The 14,909-nt window shown below is 37.2% G+C and overlaps 1 protein-coding gene across 6 annotated transcripts in view; it reads right to left on the reverse strand.

Moving 5' to 3' along the window:
* Window positions 1-14,909, reverse strand: part of CNKSR2 (connector enhancer of kinase suppressor of Ras 2) — a 207,743-nt gene that overhangs the window by 78,383 nt on the left and 114,451 nt on the right. For all 6 annotated transcript variants that reach the window (XM_071430403.1, XM_071430405.1, XM_071430402.1 and 3 more), the window contains 2 exons: window positions 7,726-7,859; window positions 3,853-4,064 (listed from right to left, as the gene is read on the reverse strand). In XM_071430403.1, the coding sequence (XP_071286504.1) occupies window positions 3,853-4,064; window positions 7,726-7,859 (346 nt within the window). The remainder of the gene's footprint in view (window positions 1-3,852; window positions 4,065-7,725; window positions 7,860-14,909) is intronic.

Below are 14,909 nucleotides of genomic sequence, written 5' to 3' on the forward strand. Positions count from 1 at the left end.
GAGATCATGCACCATAAGGCAGCATTAAACCAACATTCTTTAGAAGAAAGAACAAATTATGTGCTAAGCTGCAATTCTACAGGGTTGCTTACGAAAGAGGATCCAGCGTTGCATCTGAACAAGAGGTTAAGACAGGAGTTCTGTTCTCTTTAACAGAAAAGAAGAGCTAAGTATTTAATGGATTTTTTTTTAAGTTTAGAAAATAAATCCAGTGCCCTACAAAGTCATCAGTGGAATGACGTCTGATACTGAAAACACATTCAAATTACTTCAGCTTTCACTAAGCAGTATCTATTTCTTATTCTGGAAGCCCCTGGCACACACATGGGAGAACTGTTTTAAAGCACATGGGAATTGTTGGTAACAGAAACTTGTGCATATCACTGAAGTACCTTCACAAATAGCATATTTGCTGGTGGGCTTACAAGATCCATCAGTGACTGAGAAAGGAAATAGAAAACCTCTACATGTCATGTCTTTTGTACCATTTCATCCACAGAAAGCAAAGTACATTATTATTGCTAAATTCACTTTGACTTCAGACAGTAATAAAAAGAATAGCTGAAGATTATTCTGTCTTTTAAATTTTGACTGGAAGCTGCTGAATTGATTTTCAAAAATGCTGTAAACTATGATTTCTGTTTAGGGATTTCACATATATAGCTGGAAATCAGTAAAGTAAGTGTGCTAAGGAACTTAGTGGGGCCACTTAGAATGATCTTAGAATGGTCTGAATTCTTTAGCAAGTTAAACGGTGTATTGAAACAAAGTGTATGTAAATAATATATTGAAACAAAACAGAGAAGCATAACACATGGCATATTATGTGACAGACTGAAAACAAAATGTTTTCAGTCAAGATCAGCCCTTGCTCTTTTAAAATCAATCTACCAGTCACAAATCCAAAAAGCAAGTAAACAGTTTGAATTTAAAAATAGCAAAGCTTAAAGTAAAAATTTCAAAAGTCCTGTAAATTATTTTAGTAGAAAATTCCTACATTAAAGTTTTAGTCCACATTTTGAGGTTAAATTCATGATACACTGAAAAAAAGATACATGTTTATAATGAAAACAAATATTCCCTGCTGAAGTACTGTGTCCATGGAAAACACACCAACACCATTCAGCCAGCATAATGATAAAAGTTTTTATCATCTTAAAAAAAAATATTGACAAAAAAAGTTGTACATTCTCTTCAGACCACAGGATCAGGTCACAAATACTTCACTACTCAGGAAAATTATCATTTTCTCTTATCATTAATTTTACTATTTAGGGACACATATTTAAGTCTGATTGAAGCTGGTGAGATTTAGTGCACAGAGTAATTTCCTGAGCGGGGATGCATTTGGCTCATGTTTACTTGATCAGAAACAGCTCTCAACAGTTTCTTTTTCTAGAAATAAAACCTTCTTTTCTTTGTGAGGCGAAACACATCGTATCTTATTAATATTAACAGAACACTTAATAAAATAGAAAAGCTACAAAGTTGATTGTTTAAATCTGACTGTTATCAAAAGTAACAACAAATTTTCTGCAAAACCTTCAACTGCTCAAAGTACCTGCTTTTGTATCTGGCATTAAAACTACAATGATCAAATTTGTTTCTTTCCTTAAACTCAAGTTTCATTTGTTTGTTTCCTCTCCTAACAACCGTGGTTTTACACCCCTATGGATTCCCGAATCTCTTTTCCATTGAAAGGACACTTAGGAAAATTTTCATCTTGCATGTGAACAGAAGCTTTCCAAGGCCAATTAGCAGCAACTATGGAAGACCTCAAAGCCAGTAAGAGCAAGAAAGAGAACTTTCTTTGTTAACATTGTCAAAAAATGTCAAAAGATTCCAGTAAAGAAATTACAAATGGCCTTATTAACCTCTCATGAAGGAGAACTGAGAAAATTTTTGTAAAAAAGTTGACACATCACAAAATTATGGTAAGTACATGTTGAAAATAATTATTTCTCTAGGCCTGGGAACTCTCTCTGACCTTCTTTAATGGGTGACCATAAACCAGAAAAGTCTTATTGTCATTTTCCAGATTTCTGTGAAACCCTAAGGCCATGCCTACCCACAAACCTCATGCTAACAAATGCATGTGGGAAACTTTAGAATTTAATGCTGAAATGGTAATATTTTTAGAAAATACACTTAAATGAAAATGGACTTGACAATTCATTAAAAATGGACTTGAATTCATTAAAAAAGTGAGATCAAAAGTGAAAGACTGTAAAACAAATGTGTTAAATAATGACTGATTTTCAGTGGAGTCTTTGATCCATGTCTTTATGACCCTTTCTGCTAACAGAAAAAAAAAGGCAGAAAAAGCTATCCTGTAACAAAATAATAGATTCAGCAGTCCTTGAAGAAGAAATGTGTTCTTCCCTCTCAACCACCAGTATTAAAATTTAATGTCTGGAACAGTGAGTACATCTCTGTTAATGAAACTGACTGCAGCCACCAATTGTAATATTTGAAATACTGGAGTAATAAAATTGATATATCCATTTTCAAAACTTAGCAGTTATTTTGCACAGAATGGTCATGGTTAGAAAACACTTGAAAACACTTTGAAATCAAAAGGATACTGAAGATTTTTCAGCAGGATGGTGTACTTGTGTAGAAAGAGTGCATTTTGTGAAAATGCAACCTTTCATGTTGTGCAAGCATATAGCTCCAGGTCCTGAGGATACTTTACACTGCTCAAGTTCAATTTATATCAAGGTTCCCAGGTGATTCTGGGGCTTGCCTGCATGATGTACTAAATCTATGCTTCCTCATAATTTACATCTATTTTCTTCACAAAGGGATATGATGACAGGATTGTTACAATAACTAACATACAGCTTGTGCTCACTTTTAAAGCTGAAGTAACACAGTGGGTAGGTTGAAAAAATGTTCAAGTGTGTGCTCAGCTAATACTATAGCAGTCAAAATAACTTTTTTAAACATGAGATATCCTATTCATTTTCTTCCACAGCCTACCAACTCTATGTCTGTACAATTTTATACTTGGCAACAGAAAACCAGAAAACCAGTCCAAAGCTAAACGAGTTACCACACTAGGTAGAGTTCCAACAGTTTCAAGGGTAAAATAAGCTGGAGTACATGGGTTTGAGCATGAGAACTCTCACCAGAAATTGTTCCTGAATTCTCATCCTAAATAAGCCAAAATACAAGATGTGGATGCAGCACAAATACACATGTGTGCTCACATGCAAAATTCCTTTTTTATCAACCTATGATCTCAAATAATGAGGAACTGCTATATGTAAAAAGCCATCACTTGCAATATAGGAAGTTACAGGAGGTTAATACAATATTACCAAAAAAAGACTACTGTCATCAGTCATACTTCAATTCTGGTACTAAAGAATTATAGTTTTGGAGAGCAGTGCAGCATGAAAGCAGCAAGTCACCTCTTGGTAAATCTGAAGGGGTTTGATTGTTGTTATACCTAAGAAAAATTTTCCAAAGCTGAATTCCAAACTTATTCAAATCTTGCCCTTCCAATGAGAGAAAATCCATTCTGAATTTTTAGTTAAAAAATATGAGCTTCTGGTATATGTTTTTTCAATAAAATCATACTGAAACATAGTCAGGAAAACTAAGCTGATAGCAAAAATATATATACAGAAATCCCATCAATTTTAAACTGGACTTACCTATCATAGTAAATATTTTTCTTTCCTAAAACAGAATAAGCTCTTTGGCTGAAATTAGACTAAAGTAGTATTTAATTCTCAGCAAAATCAATGGCCACCAGAAGTATTTTCATGGTTAAAAACAAAAGCAGATGCATGAAAATCCTAAAATCAACAAATGGTGATTATCTTTATGAGATCAATGCTGTACCATATGTTGGTGTGCTCTCTCTCCTTCCAGGACCACTTGTTCTTCCTTTCTCATACTCATAGCAGTACAAAACTGCATCTTCCTCAACCACGTTGAAGCGTTTCCGATATTCTTGGTCCAGAAATGAGTTTGGAGATTCAGATCCTGTATGAACCGGTTTGCCCACTATATGTCTGCCAACATCGTCACAGGGGAGATTTCCCTTTTCATCCCTTCAGTTAAAAAGAAAAGTTTTTAATATATTGAGATAAGACACTGATTTTTTTATACTGTGAATATTGCAATAAACATGGGCCTATGCCAATATTTTATATGCTGAAACAGATGAAATCCACCCCACATCAGGAGCACACAGCATATATGCATTTATATGCCAGCTACCTCACACTTTTCTGCTTGTTCAGTTCTTTACTGATTTATCCATCTCATGGATTTCTCTTGAAAATTATTATAGAAATAAAATTGATGCGCAATTACTCTTTTAATTTTTCTTGTTTTTTTCTGGAATCTACCTAGCACTTTGTGATTTAGGGCAGAGGAGAAATGTTGGCCTTACATTTCTGGCCTTACATTGGATACTTTTAAGACATGTCTATGTAGCAAGCATCAGTCTGGTTCCTCACACTTTATCCCAGATCAAGATGAACCAGGCACAGAGGATGTACAGACACCTGACATAGTTTTGCACAGTCATTTCAGGTCTAGAAGTTGTATAGGCACATCCATGCAGTTTCACATACAGTGTGCAGCACCTGCTTATCAGCTGCTACCCCAGGACAGCGCTCACTTTGCACTTTGTGTCAGATGCCCCCAATCTTTTTGCTTTCCTCACCCCTGCCCCACTCTTTGAAAATGGAAACTAGTCAAAGGCATCAAACAAGAGAGCAAGCAGTGCTGGGTTAGGAGTCCTTTCTTACACTAGATTAACCAGGACTTATCTAGTAAATGTGCTGCTACAACTGCCTGGAGATGGCTGCAAAAGACCTGATCAGACAGCCATTTCTGTGCAGCACAATAAAGGTGGTCAAGAGAGAAGTAAGTATTCAAGAGGTAATCAAGAGACAAGCTGGGCCATATGCTCTTGTTGGAGTCCTTCAGCCCCTGTGAACTTCAATGTGAGTTCCAAGCTGGCCAGCATGCTGACCCCTACTTCACCTGGCACCTTGAGACTCCATCTGACGACCAAGCAAAGCCTCCTGATGGCACCCAGGCATCCATGAAGTATGAGAACAGGCCATCCTGCCTCAGTGTGACAGTGCAGCATCACAAACCCCCACTGATCACTACACTCACTTTGGCCAAGCTGCTTTCCCAGAGCAGGCATGGTGTTGGCTTAGGGAAGGAGGCTGGTGCAGCCCCAACAGGGCTGTGGGCTCTCCTCCAGTCAAAAAGAGCCTTTCTGTGCTGACAGAGCTGGGCACCCCAGCAGGTAACAGGATGGACACTGACATAAACCAGCCAGATGCTAATAGATGCTGCAACCACCATCAGGGGCTGGCCCAAGGAAGGCAGTGCAGCCTGACCTAGAGGGATCTTTACTGTAAGCATGGAGTTAATACAGAGCCATCAGGCAAACACCCTTTGCCACAGCCCTCTAGAGGTGAGGGCTCCAGTTCCCATCCCCAAAGGTGCTTGATAAATATGAGCAGGCACTAACACACAACCAGCACTCCTAAGCAACCAGCACATGGCAAGTGTTGGTCCCTTTTTCTCATGCCATCCATGAGAGGATATGTCAGCAGCTGTACTGTCTGTGGGTACCATCACCAAGCCTTTGGGTTTTACAATTTACATCAAAATATCAAGTTTTTTCCTCTATTCCAGTAACAAAAGGAGGCTTGATTGTTTGCTTTTCTTCCTTTGGAATGGCAAGAACAAACTGAGAAACAGATGTTGAGCAGTTTGATAATACCCAAAATACACATGATTTAATATAGTTAATCATGGGCAAAAAACCTAATGAAATGTCCAAACAAATTATTCCAAAACACTGCACCCTATGAGACAGGTGAAATCAAGAATAGTCCATTTGGATTAAGCTGATGAAAAAATTCAAATGTACCAAGCCTAATCTCTCTACAAGATTACAGCTTGTACTAATACGTATTATAAGATTTAATCTGAATTGGTCCAAACTACTGCATTATCATCATGATTTAAGAGATGTTATTAAAAATAATCAAAATTCATTTAGAAGTTCTCAATTTCTACAGCAGAACTTTAAAACTGAAGAGTAGTGAATGTTTAGCAAAAAAAATTTAAAAATGAGGATGCACTTCTTATCAAATAAAAATATTGTGATGGTAAACATAATCAGTTTCAAGAGCACTAGGTTTTTACCATGACTACTGCATTCAAAGAGAAACACGCCTAACACTACTCTTTGGTTGAGTTTTTATTCCCCCCAGCTTTTTTATATTAATGGATTAGAATTAAATACTTGGTTCTTTTCTGAAAATTTTCTGAAAACCATGTCCTTAAAATATTTATGTGAGGATAACAAAGAATTGTTATCAGGGAGGTAAAATATGTATTCAACTACTGTGCACAATTCAAGTGTCATGACTAAGAATGTTCTCATTTAATTAAAAAAAAAAGTTATAGCAAACTAGAAAATGTGTTAGTTCATCTGGTTATACATGTCACATTTGAAATATTTTTTTTTTCTCTGTGAAACAGAAACCAAGCCAGGTACAGATGAGGCAAGGATAAGGAAGGAACATGGGACACAGCTTAAGGCTTCACAAAAGGCTTCTGACATCCTCCTGAAGTCAAAATCACACTTGTGCCCTGCAAGGTTTTCCATATATCTGATGAGTAAGAATTTATCATAGAATCTCAACTTCTCCTCCCCAGTAGGCAATTTAACTTGCCATATACCTCACTCTTGGACAAAGCCCTGGAAGTCCTGTCAGTATCAGGTCATACATCTCATTAACTGGCTAGAGGAGTTGCTGGTAAGAAAGTGTAAGAAAAACTCAGCTACAAGACACTCAGGTGCAAGAAAGAAGATGCTGCCCTTATAACCTTTCCAAGAAAGGTAACTAAAAGAAAAGCAAGAATTAATTTAAAAATACATTAACTGGACATATGATAACCTATGCCTAAGATTATGGAAGCTTTAAGAATTCTGATTCCTCTTAAATACAATCCTAAAACTCTGGGCAGCTACTTTTTGCAGTATTTGTAGGCCATAATTCTCTCAGAGTTTCAGGAATTCAGGAATCTGTGTACATTATGGATTTATGCTGAATCATTTGTGGCTGTGTAAAGGTAGGCTAATGAATCTGCAAGGAGGATCTGCTGCTCTTTTGGCTCAGCAAGTCCAGAGACCTGGGAGAGATGAAAATGCCTGTTCCAGGTGGCAGGTCAGAGTATCAGCTGTACTGACAGGGAACAGCAAGGTCACTGCACAGTCTGGCTGAGTGGCCACGCTAAAACACAAACCTGAAATTTCTCAAATATTGGAGAAAGAAAACGCTATGGCAGGACTGAACAATGCTGTTGCTGGAGTTGAAAAGTTTCTTTCATTTAACTGACTCCCTTGCTGCATTATGATTATTGGGCAAGGGGTTACAGATTCAGGGTTACAGGTAACTTTTGCTCTTCTGAATGAGAATGAGACTGTTGCAGCCAATTGATGACCCCATATATGAGAAAATAGAGTACTGGACCTTCTTTTCTGAAGGCTACTTTTTGCAGACAAGATACTGATTCAACATATTCTGTGTCTTAATAACCAGTCTACCTGCAAAATACAGTATTAATACAGTATTAGCTACAGGGAAGACTAATAAATAGGTATGAACAGAATGGTCAGTTACTTCACAAACATTTTTTTACCAAATTGTACTGTAAAATGGTCTTTTTTACCTTGGAACATAAGGTTCTGTTGGAGGAGGAGGTATGTAGAGATCCTGAAGGGCAGAGCTGTCTCTTTTTGTAGGTGTGCTGATAGTGCTGGATGGAGTAGCAACACTGCTTGTAGGGCTTCTAGGAATAAGAGGCTGGTTCAAAAGAGAGAGAGAAATAATCAGGATTATCCTTATATATTACACATTTTTATTTGTAAAAGCCAAAACCAGATATAGTTCAGAAAGCTAAAGAAATAGCAGTTCTAACATTCTGTGTGATTCTCAACTGACTAAAAACCCACTCATGCTAAGAGGACAGATCTACAATGGACATGTATTGTGCTTATAAAATTCACTCCTCTGATTGCATCTTTTTCCCTTTTGCACAGAAAGTTTATTACCAATGCCCATAAAATCATTGATCACATGAGCTACTGGTGAAGCCTTAACGAGTAAATAACAAACAGAATCCAGTTAATTCCTTAAATAAACTAACATTGTAAAGAAAAAGTCTAGTGTTTACAGCAAAAGGTGCATAAGTAGGCATTAAATTGAATGTCAAGTCCTTCCATCTGCTCTACAGCTTAAGAATTAACTGTAAAAGCTTCAGCTTATGCCTGCAGATGCTGTTAAATCAGGTGCTGCATCCTCAGAGCACACACGTTATGAGAGAATCTGGAGATTATTATTATTATTATTATTATTATTCATTCCCCTGGGTACACTCCTCACAAAATAACACTTACTCACAGGTAAATAAACTGTACCCTCCTTGCAAAATAATAATGAATTCTAGCTATCATTCCAGTCCAGATAGGATCCTTCTCTTAATCACATTTTTTCACAAGATTTTCTAAGTCTCTACACAGATGCAGAAAAATCAAATGAGACAAAAACTTTATTTTAGTCTACTTAATAACACATCTGTCTATAAACAAAAGCCTTGTGTGGCTTGGTTTTTGTAATAGCTAAACTCAGGCAGAAGAAAAAGGAAGAGCAGAACAGCAAGTACAAGAGTATCTTCATACACCCGAAAAAGAATCCAATATTAAAACATACTGAGCTCTGCTTTGAAAGAGTTTTTTCTCCTCCATCTTTTTGGAAGTTTACTCCTTGAAGAAAGAAGTGCTAGGATTGAAGAGAGTTCACTATACCTAAAATTTCTGACCTTAGTAACTACTTAAAGACACAAACATTTCACATTCTATTGATGGCAGAGAAGCTCTAAATGTGGACTGAATGAGGGCATAGAAAGATCCTTCTCCCAGCACTGTTACCAATACATTATAACAGAGCAAAAGGGTGCTCCTGTGCAGAATAATAAATTCTCATTTTCTAGATATTAATCTTGACACTGTAGTAGAAAACCCAAAAAGTTTAAAGCAGGATCATTGCCAGAATGTTGGCCTTTCATCAGCTGGTGATAAGAGATACAAATCTATGCCTATCAAGCCAAGGCCCCACCACTGTGCCACTTTTTTACAATCTGTATGCAGGAACAACAAATATCACTTAGGAAACCTCATCCTTTAGCCAGTTTACTGCCTTGTTTTGGAACAGGGCTGTGTTAGGTGCTATGTAGCCCTAACAAAATAAAATATATGCTTAAAATTTGCTTGTTAAAACTTTGCAAGTCCACCTTTAGAGCAACAGCTATAAACTGACACAAGCTTTCTGGGTTTGAATGTTCAAAATTTGTCTCCTATAAACAGTGATACTGCTTAACTCTTCTGTTGCTCATTAGAGTTAATGTGAGTATCCTACAGCCAGGCCAAAGAAAGACTGCCAGTACTTACAGGAAGAAAGGGAGAAAGACACACACAAAAACCAGACAGGTAAAAGACTTTACAACCACTAAAAACAAGACAAATCTACAAAAATAAGAATAAAATTGGTGGCAAGAACAGGTCAAAAACCCCAAAACAAGCCAAAACATCCTAAACATCCAAACATCCTCCCTCTCTCTTTCAGAGAAACAAAAATCTTATCCTTTACATTTTCATCTGTGACACTGTAGCCATTGATGTTTTTGAACCACTAATACAACAGTGTTTGCTACCTTTCTGATACCCTGCACTTCTGTAACAAGAACGCTTCGTGGCTTGCTGAGTGGCCTGCTGAATTATTTTTCATTGTAAGCCAAGAGGATTTTGTGACCTAGATCCTGTTTACACTTGTTAAGCCCAAGCTGTTTGCTCATGGCTCATACCAGCAGAAGCACTGAGAGGAAGACAAACTGTGCAGATGGGTTTGCTCTTCTCCATTTAGAGGAAGAAGTCAAAGCCTTTACTTTACCTGTGTGAAAAGGGAGGTAAGAGGAGAGGGGGACTTGGAGACCAGAATTGTGGCAGTCAACATGAGCTTATGGTTTATCTTACATAGGGAAAATAATGGTCAAGCATGAAAGCGTTCTGGACTTACAGGAGTGATGTGCCTCTGGTGATCCTGACAAGCTGCTGTAGGGCTGGAGGACACAGGGAAAGAATTTCCCTTGTGTTACAGCCTAGAAAACCTGTCTGCAACTACATAAATTCTAAATATATTGCCCTAACTTCTGGAAAAATAAAAAAAAAAAGCGCACAAGTCTGAGGAATCTGTTTGGTATAACACACAGCCCTGACATACAAGTCAGTTTGTCCTCCAGGCAAATTGCTGGTTGATCCTGGAAATCAGCTTGGGTTTAGACATCTTTAACAAATGTGTATTTTGGTTTATCTTTTAGCACAGGAAGGTGGTTGAAACAGTGAGTGCAATAGGAAGAAATGGTATTCAGTCTAACCCAGAAAGCCACGAGCTATCCAACTTACTGAAGGCCAGTGGTTCCCTGTCAGAAGTGAAGACACAGTATAACTGTGGACACTGAATGACTGTGGTACCTCACAGGACAGCAAAGGAAATTCACTGTTCAGGGCACCTAGAGCTTCCAAGGGGACAGAAATCATAATCCAATCCAATCCACGTGGAGGTAAAATCCTGTAGGATTGTCCCAAAACATACTAGGAAGTCTCACTTATTTTCCATATTGCTTTTGCATTGCCAAACTCAACTCTCTGCTGATTTCCAAAGAAACAAAACTTGTCCAACTAGAAAAAAAGGGAAATCCTAATTTAAAAATAGGTGACCTCTTTAAAAAAAAAATCCCAGTATTTATCATGACTACATCAGCAAATCAGTAGGTTAGTAAGAATTTTTACATGGTAAAAACATTTAAATGGTCTCTCCTGGTAGTAGCTCAACACACTGAGAGCCTTGCTGTAACTATCACCTTGTGCTGTAGAAGTTCAGCTTTCATTTTTATGTACAGAATGAAAAAGTCTTCAGACCCCTCTGGTTGAAAAGAAAGCCTTCAGAACATGGCCTAGATGTATGGTACATCTACATTTTGCATAGAAATTTAGAGACCTCAACTGTTCAAATCAATCTGGTCACATGCAAGCAACCAGCTCGTGCAGCTCTCTGCTTCGAGGGCAGCCACCCAGAGGGCCACATGCAGGGACCTTGGACACAAAACCACTCCAAGGCAACTTCAGTCAAGTATTTCTCAACTGGATGCCTTGGAGATCAGTGGCATGAATGATTTAATTCTCTTCCAAGGAGCAGAGATTCTCAGGCTGCAGTTCCTTCTGGCAGGCTGGCCAGGGCAAGTGGGATTGCTGAAACAGCAATAAAACTAAAACATTTTCAGGTCTAAAGAGTTGAATACTTTGCCCATGGGAAAAGCCTGACAGAGAAAGTTTGGAAGTTAAATATTAAAACTGGAACAACCTAGAAAACATCCCACACATGACCCTGCATCAATCTTAATCCACAATGACAGACACAAAATCTATAATTCAATATATTTTGGAGTACTATTTCTCAAACATTTTGAATGCACCACCCTCCCTCAGGTTCATTAGTCTTTACAGAGCCTTTCTTAAACTGTTGCTTGGCTGCAGAATCGGAAAGCAACCATCTTTACTCACAGCAGCAGGGAAAAAGGAAATCCCTGGCAGCACTGACTGGCAGCAAACAAGTCCCCTCCCTTCAGTAGCTGTTCTGTCCCTGCTTGGCTCTGCCCTGTGGTCCCCACCTCCCTCTTGATAACAGGAGCCATTGCTGCTTTTTGCACTCCCAGTTCTGAAGAAACTGAGAGGGTGTCCCAGTGAGTCAGCATATTCTTTGATTTTTCCATCTAAGCAATGAATGTAATCAATATTTAATATATACTATCTAAAATTATTTTAAATGTTTTTTAAAACTCTTTGAACATTTCATTAACACCCTTGGAAGCTGCAATATAAGTCTGAGAAACATTGCTCCAAAAAAAGACATACAATTTTTCAAAATATAAGCACAGCTAATACAAAATTTTAAGTATCTTTATACAGTATTTGCATCAATAAGCAGATTTTACTACCAATATGTTTTTCATATTGAATCAAAATTACAACAATATATTGAACAAAATGTTTCCAATAAAATAAACTTTTTATAATAACAATCATGACATGAAATAATGAGATACTGTAACTAATTCAGACAGAGTTCATTTTAACAGTGCTACAAAGAATGCCCAGTTCCCATGCAGTTAGAAGACAACTAAGTAATTTAAAAGCAAACAAGTGAGTGTTTTATTCAAATTTAATAATTAAAAAGGGTAGGATCATTAGTTCTAGTCAAAAATGATGAAAACAGTATAGCATTGTGTCTAGATGAATGAAGGAGGCAATATAATCAAATAAGAAAATATACTGAATAAAAATAATAAAAGCATCATTTTCTTTCAAACAAAGGACTTCTTATTGTTGCCTTTGCTTCTTAGGAAAATGAAAAGCTCAATGTGTAACAGTGGAAATATGATGCACATCTAATCCAAAACAAACTCTGTTAGAAAAACTACAGATACTGTAGTGCTGGTGCTTTTAAAACAGTACAATTTAATCAAATACAAAACAGTACAGCAAACTATAAAGATACACAAAAGGTGACATTTCAAAAGGCTGGGTGAAGGAGGGCTCGGAAGGTTTTCTTCCAAGTCAACAGCAGATGTGGCTGGCAGCTGGACCTGCCCCATCCTCAGTGCCATGAGGAAGAGCCATGTCCCTGACACCAGCAGGTGCATTCCAAATTAACCGAAGCGTGGCACAGGTTGCTCTAGCACTCCTTTTCTGTATTGAAAAAGAACTGGATGAACACTTTTCCGCACTGTAATAAAGTCCATTTTCTTCTGAGTAATTAAAAAAGCAGAAGACAAAGGAGGGCTTTGCAGCTAGGTTCTTGCTAGTGTGCTGCCAGTGACTTACACAAAATTTCATATGCTCTGAGAATCTTCTCTATTGAGCTTTCCACCTTTATTTCAACAGCACTTGAAGGAGCCTTCCTTTGAAACCTCCCCAGAACAACACAAAGTGGAAAGGAGAAATAAAATAGACAATCTAGAGTAGAGGAAATTTATTTCAGTTAGGTTTTGAACCAGACAAAAATTTAGAGAGTTCAAAGATAAAACCACCTCTATGTCAAACAAGGAAAATAAAAAAAAAAAGGGTTAAAGTTAATTGGTTTGTTCACCATATTTAGTAGCAGTCAGAAATACAAGTACTGCAAACCTGCAATATTGTTCTAGGTTCTCACACAATGGATCAGCCTATCAAAAAAAGTAACTGAAAGGCAAATTTAGTAAGGTTTGTCTTGCAGGCATAACAGCTTAATATTTATGGTACAATACCATATTAATAAATACTTTCAATTTTGCGAAAGGCAACCACTAAATTCCCCAAGGCTACAGCTGTCTAATTCAACTGTTGAAAAAGCAGTAACAAAAAACACAGGCTGAGAAATCCCTTGACTTCACAAATTTGGACATGATTCTAAAATGCATCATGGGAGAACCTTGATTATCAGTAAGAGGTTGGATACTGATGGATATTAAAACAGACAATCAACTCACTGAAAACACAAAAAAATAAACCTCAATCAACCAAACAGCACTTTCTTTAATCAGGACACAAGGGGGGGAAAAAAAGGAGTTTTTTTATTTCTCTACTGATTGACCTTAGAGCTGGAATTAGTGTGCTTGTAAATACAAACTCATTATGTAATGGTGCATGGTATAGCCAAAGGCTAATTGTATTATTTTACTGCACATCAAACTATTCAGTTTCAGGATGGCTACACCAGATGCATAATTCTTCCTCTTCTTCCTTTCTCTCCCCTAACCTTTCATATTTATTCTAAGGATAAGAATATTTATAAAAAGAATAAATATAAGTGTTTCTGCTAAAAAGAAAAAAAACAACCTCACCAAGAATTAAGAATTAATCAATAATTATGTAGCCTGAATTTAACTCCTAGTTCATGGCAAGACTGCAATGCAAAGGCAGAGCTGTTCAAAGTAAACAGCTGAAAATTCTAAGAAGCATTTATGCCAATTAAAAAACAGTTAACATCTGAATGATCTAGAGGCATTTTCCACACTTGGATTCTGTGAATGTCTGGTTGGCATATGGCTAACCCAGATCGCTAACAGGGGGCAGAAAGCTCTTAAACATTTCATTATCAGTTTATAGTTTAATTCCTAGGACACCCTGTCACCCACACACAAACCAGCTCGATGCACTGGTGGTACCTGCACACTGCCTGAGCTGGGACACTCATTGAGCACTTTCCCAGCTCACAGGGATATTTATTATCTCTCCATTAAGTCTAGTTTGTCATACAGCTGCAAATGGCAGACTTCATGTTCTTAAACACAACTGCAGACTGAACAAGCTGAATGTCACTTACCAATAATGCCTCCATATTATTCACTTTAAGCTAAAATTAAGTTCTCGGAGGTTTTCAATTTAAACATCACAATGTAAATTTTAATGTAAATGAGTCTTCTAATTTAATACACTGAAGTATTTATCTTCTACACCTATGGCATCAGCTGTTAAACATATTGATTGGTGGGATAAATACAAAAAACACAAGTCTGATTTTGTATCATCCTCCTTACATTAGGGCACACTTCCACCTTCCCACCTCATTCATCACAATATGATTAGGCTGTGACACTTTTCCTGTGTTCACTATATTTGCAGAAACAGAAAGACCACAGCAGTTTTTTTGCTGATCCTATTTCCCATTTTGTCAGAATTTCACTCTATAATCTATATCTCACTCTATAATCTTTTGAATATTTTACACTTCAACAGAATTATTACTAAGCCACAATTTCCT

Source organism: Agelaius tricolor, unplaced genomic scaffold (assembly GCF_023055355.1).
Source record: "Agelaius tricolor isolate 1412-34295 unplaced genomic scaffold, bAgeTri1.0.p SCAF_7, whole genome shotgun sequence".
Lineage (NCBI taxonomy): Eukaryota > Metazoa > Chordata > Aves > Passeriformes > Icteridae > Agelaius > Agelaius tricolor.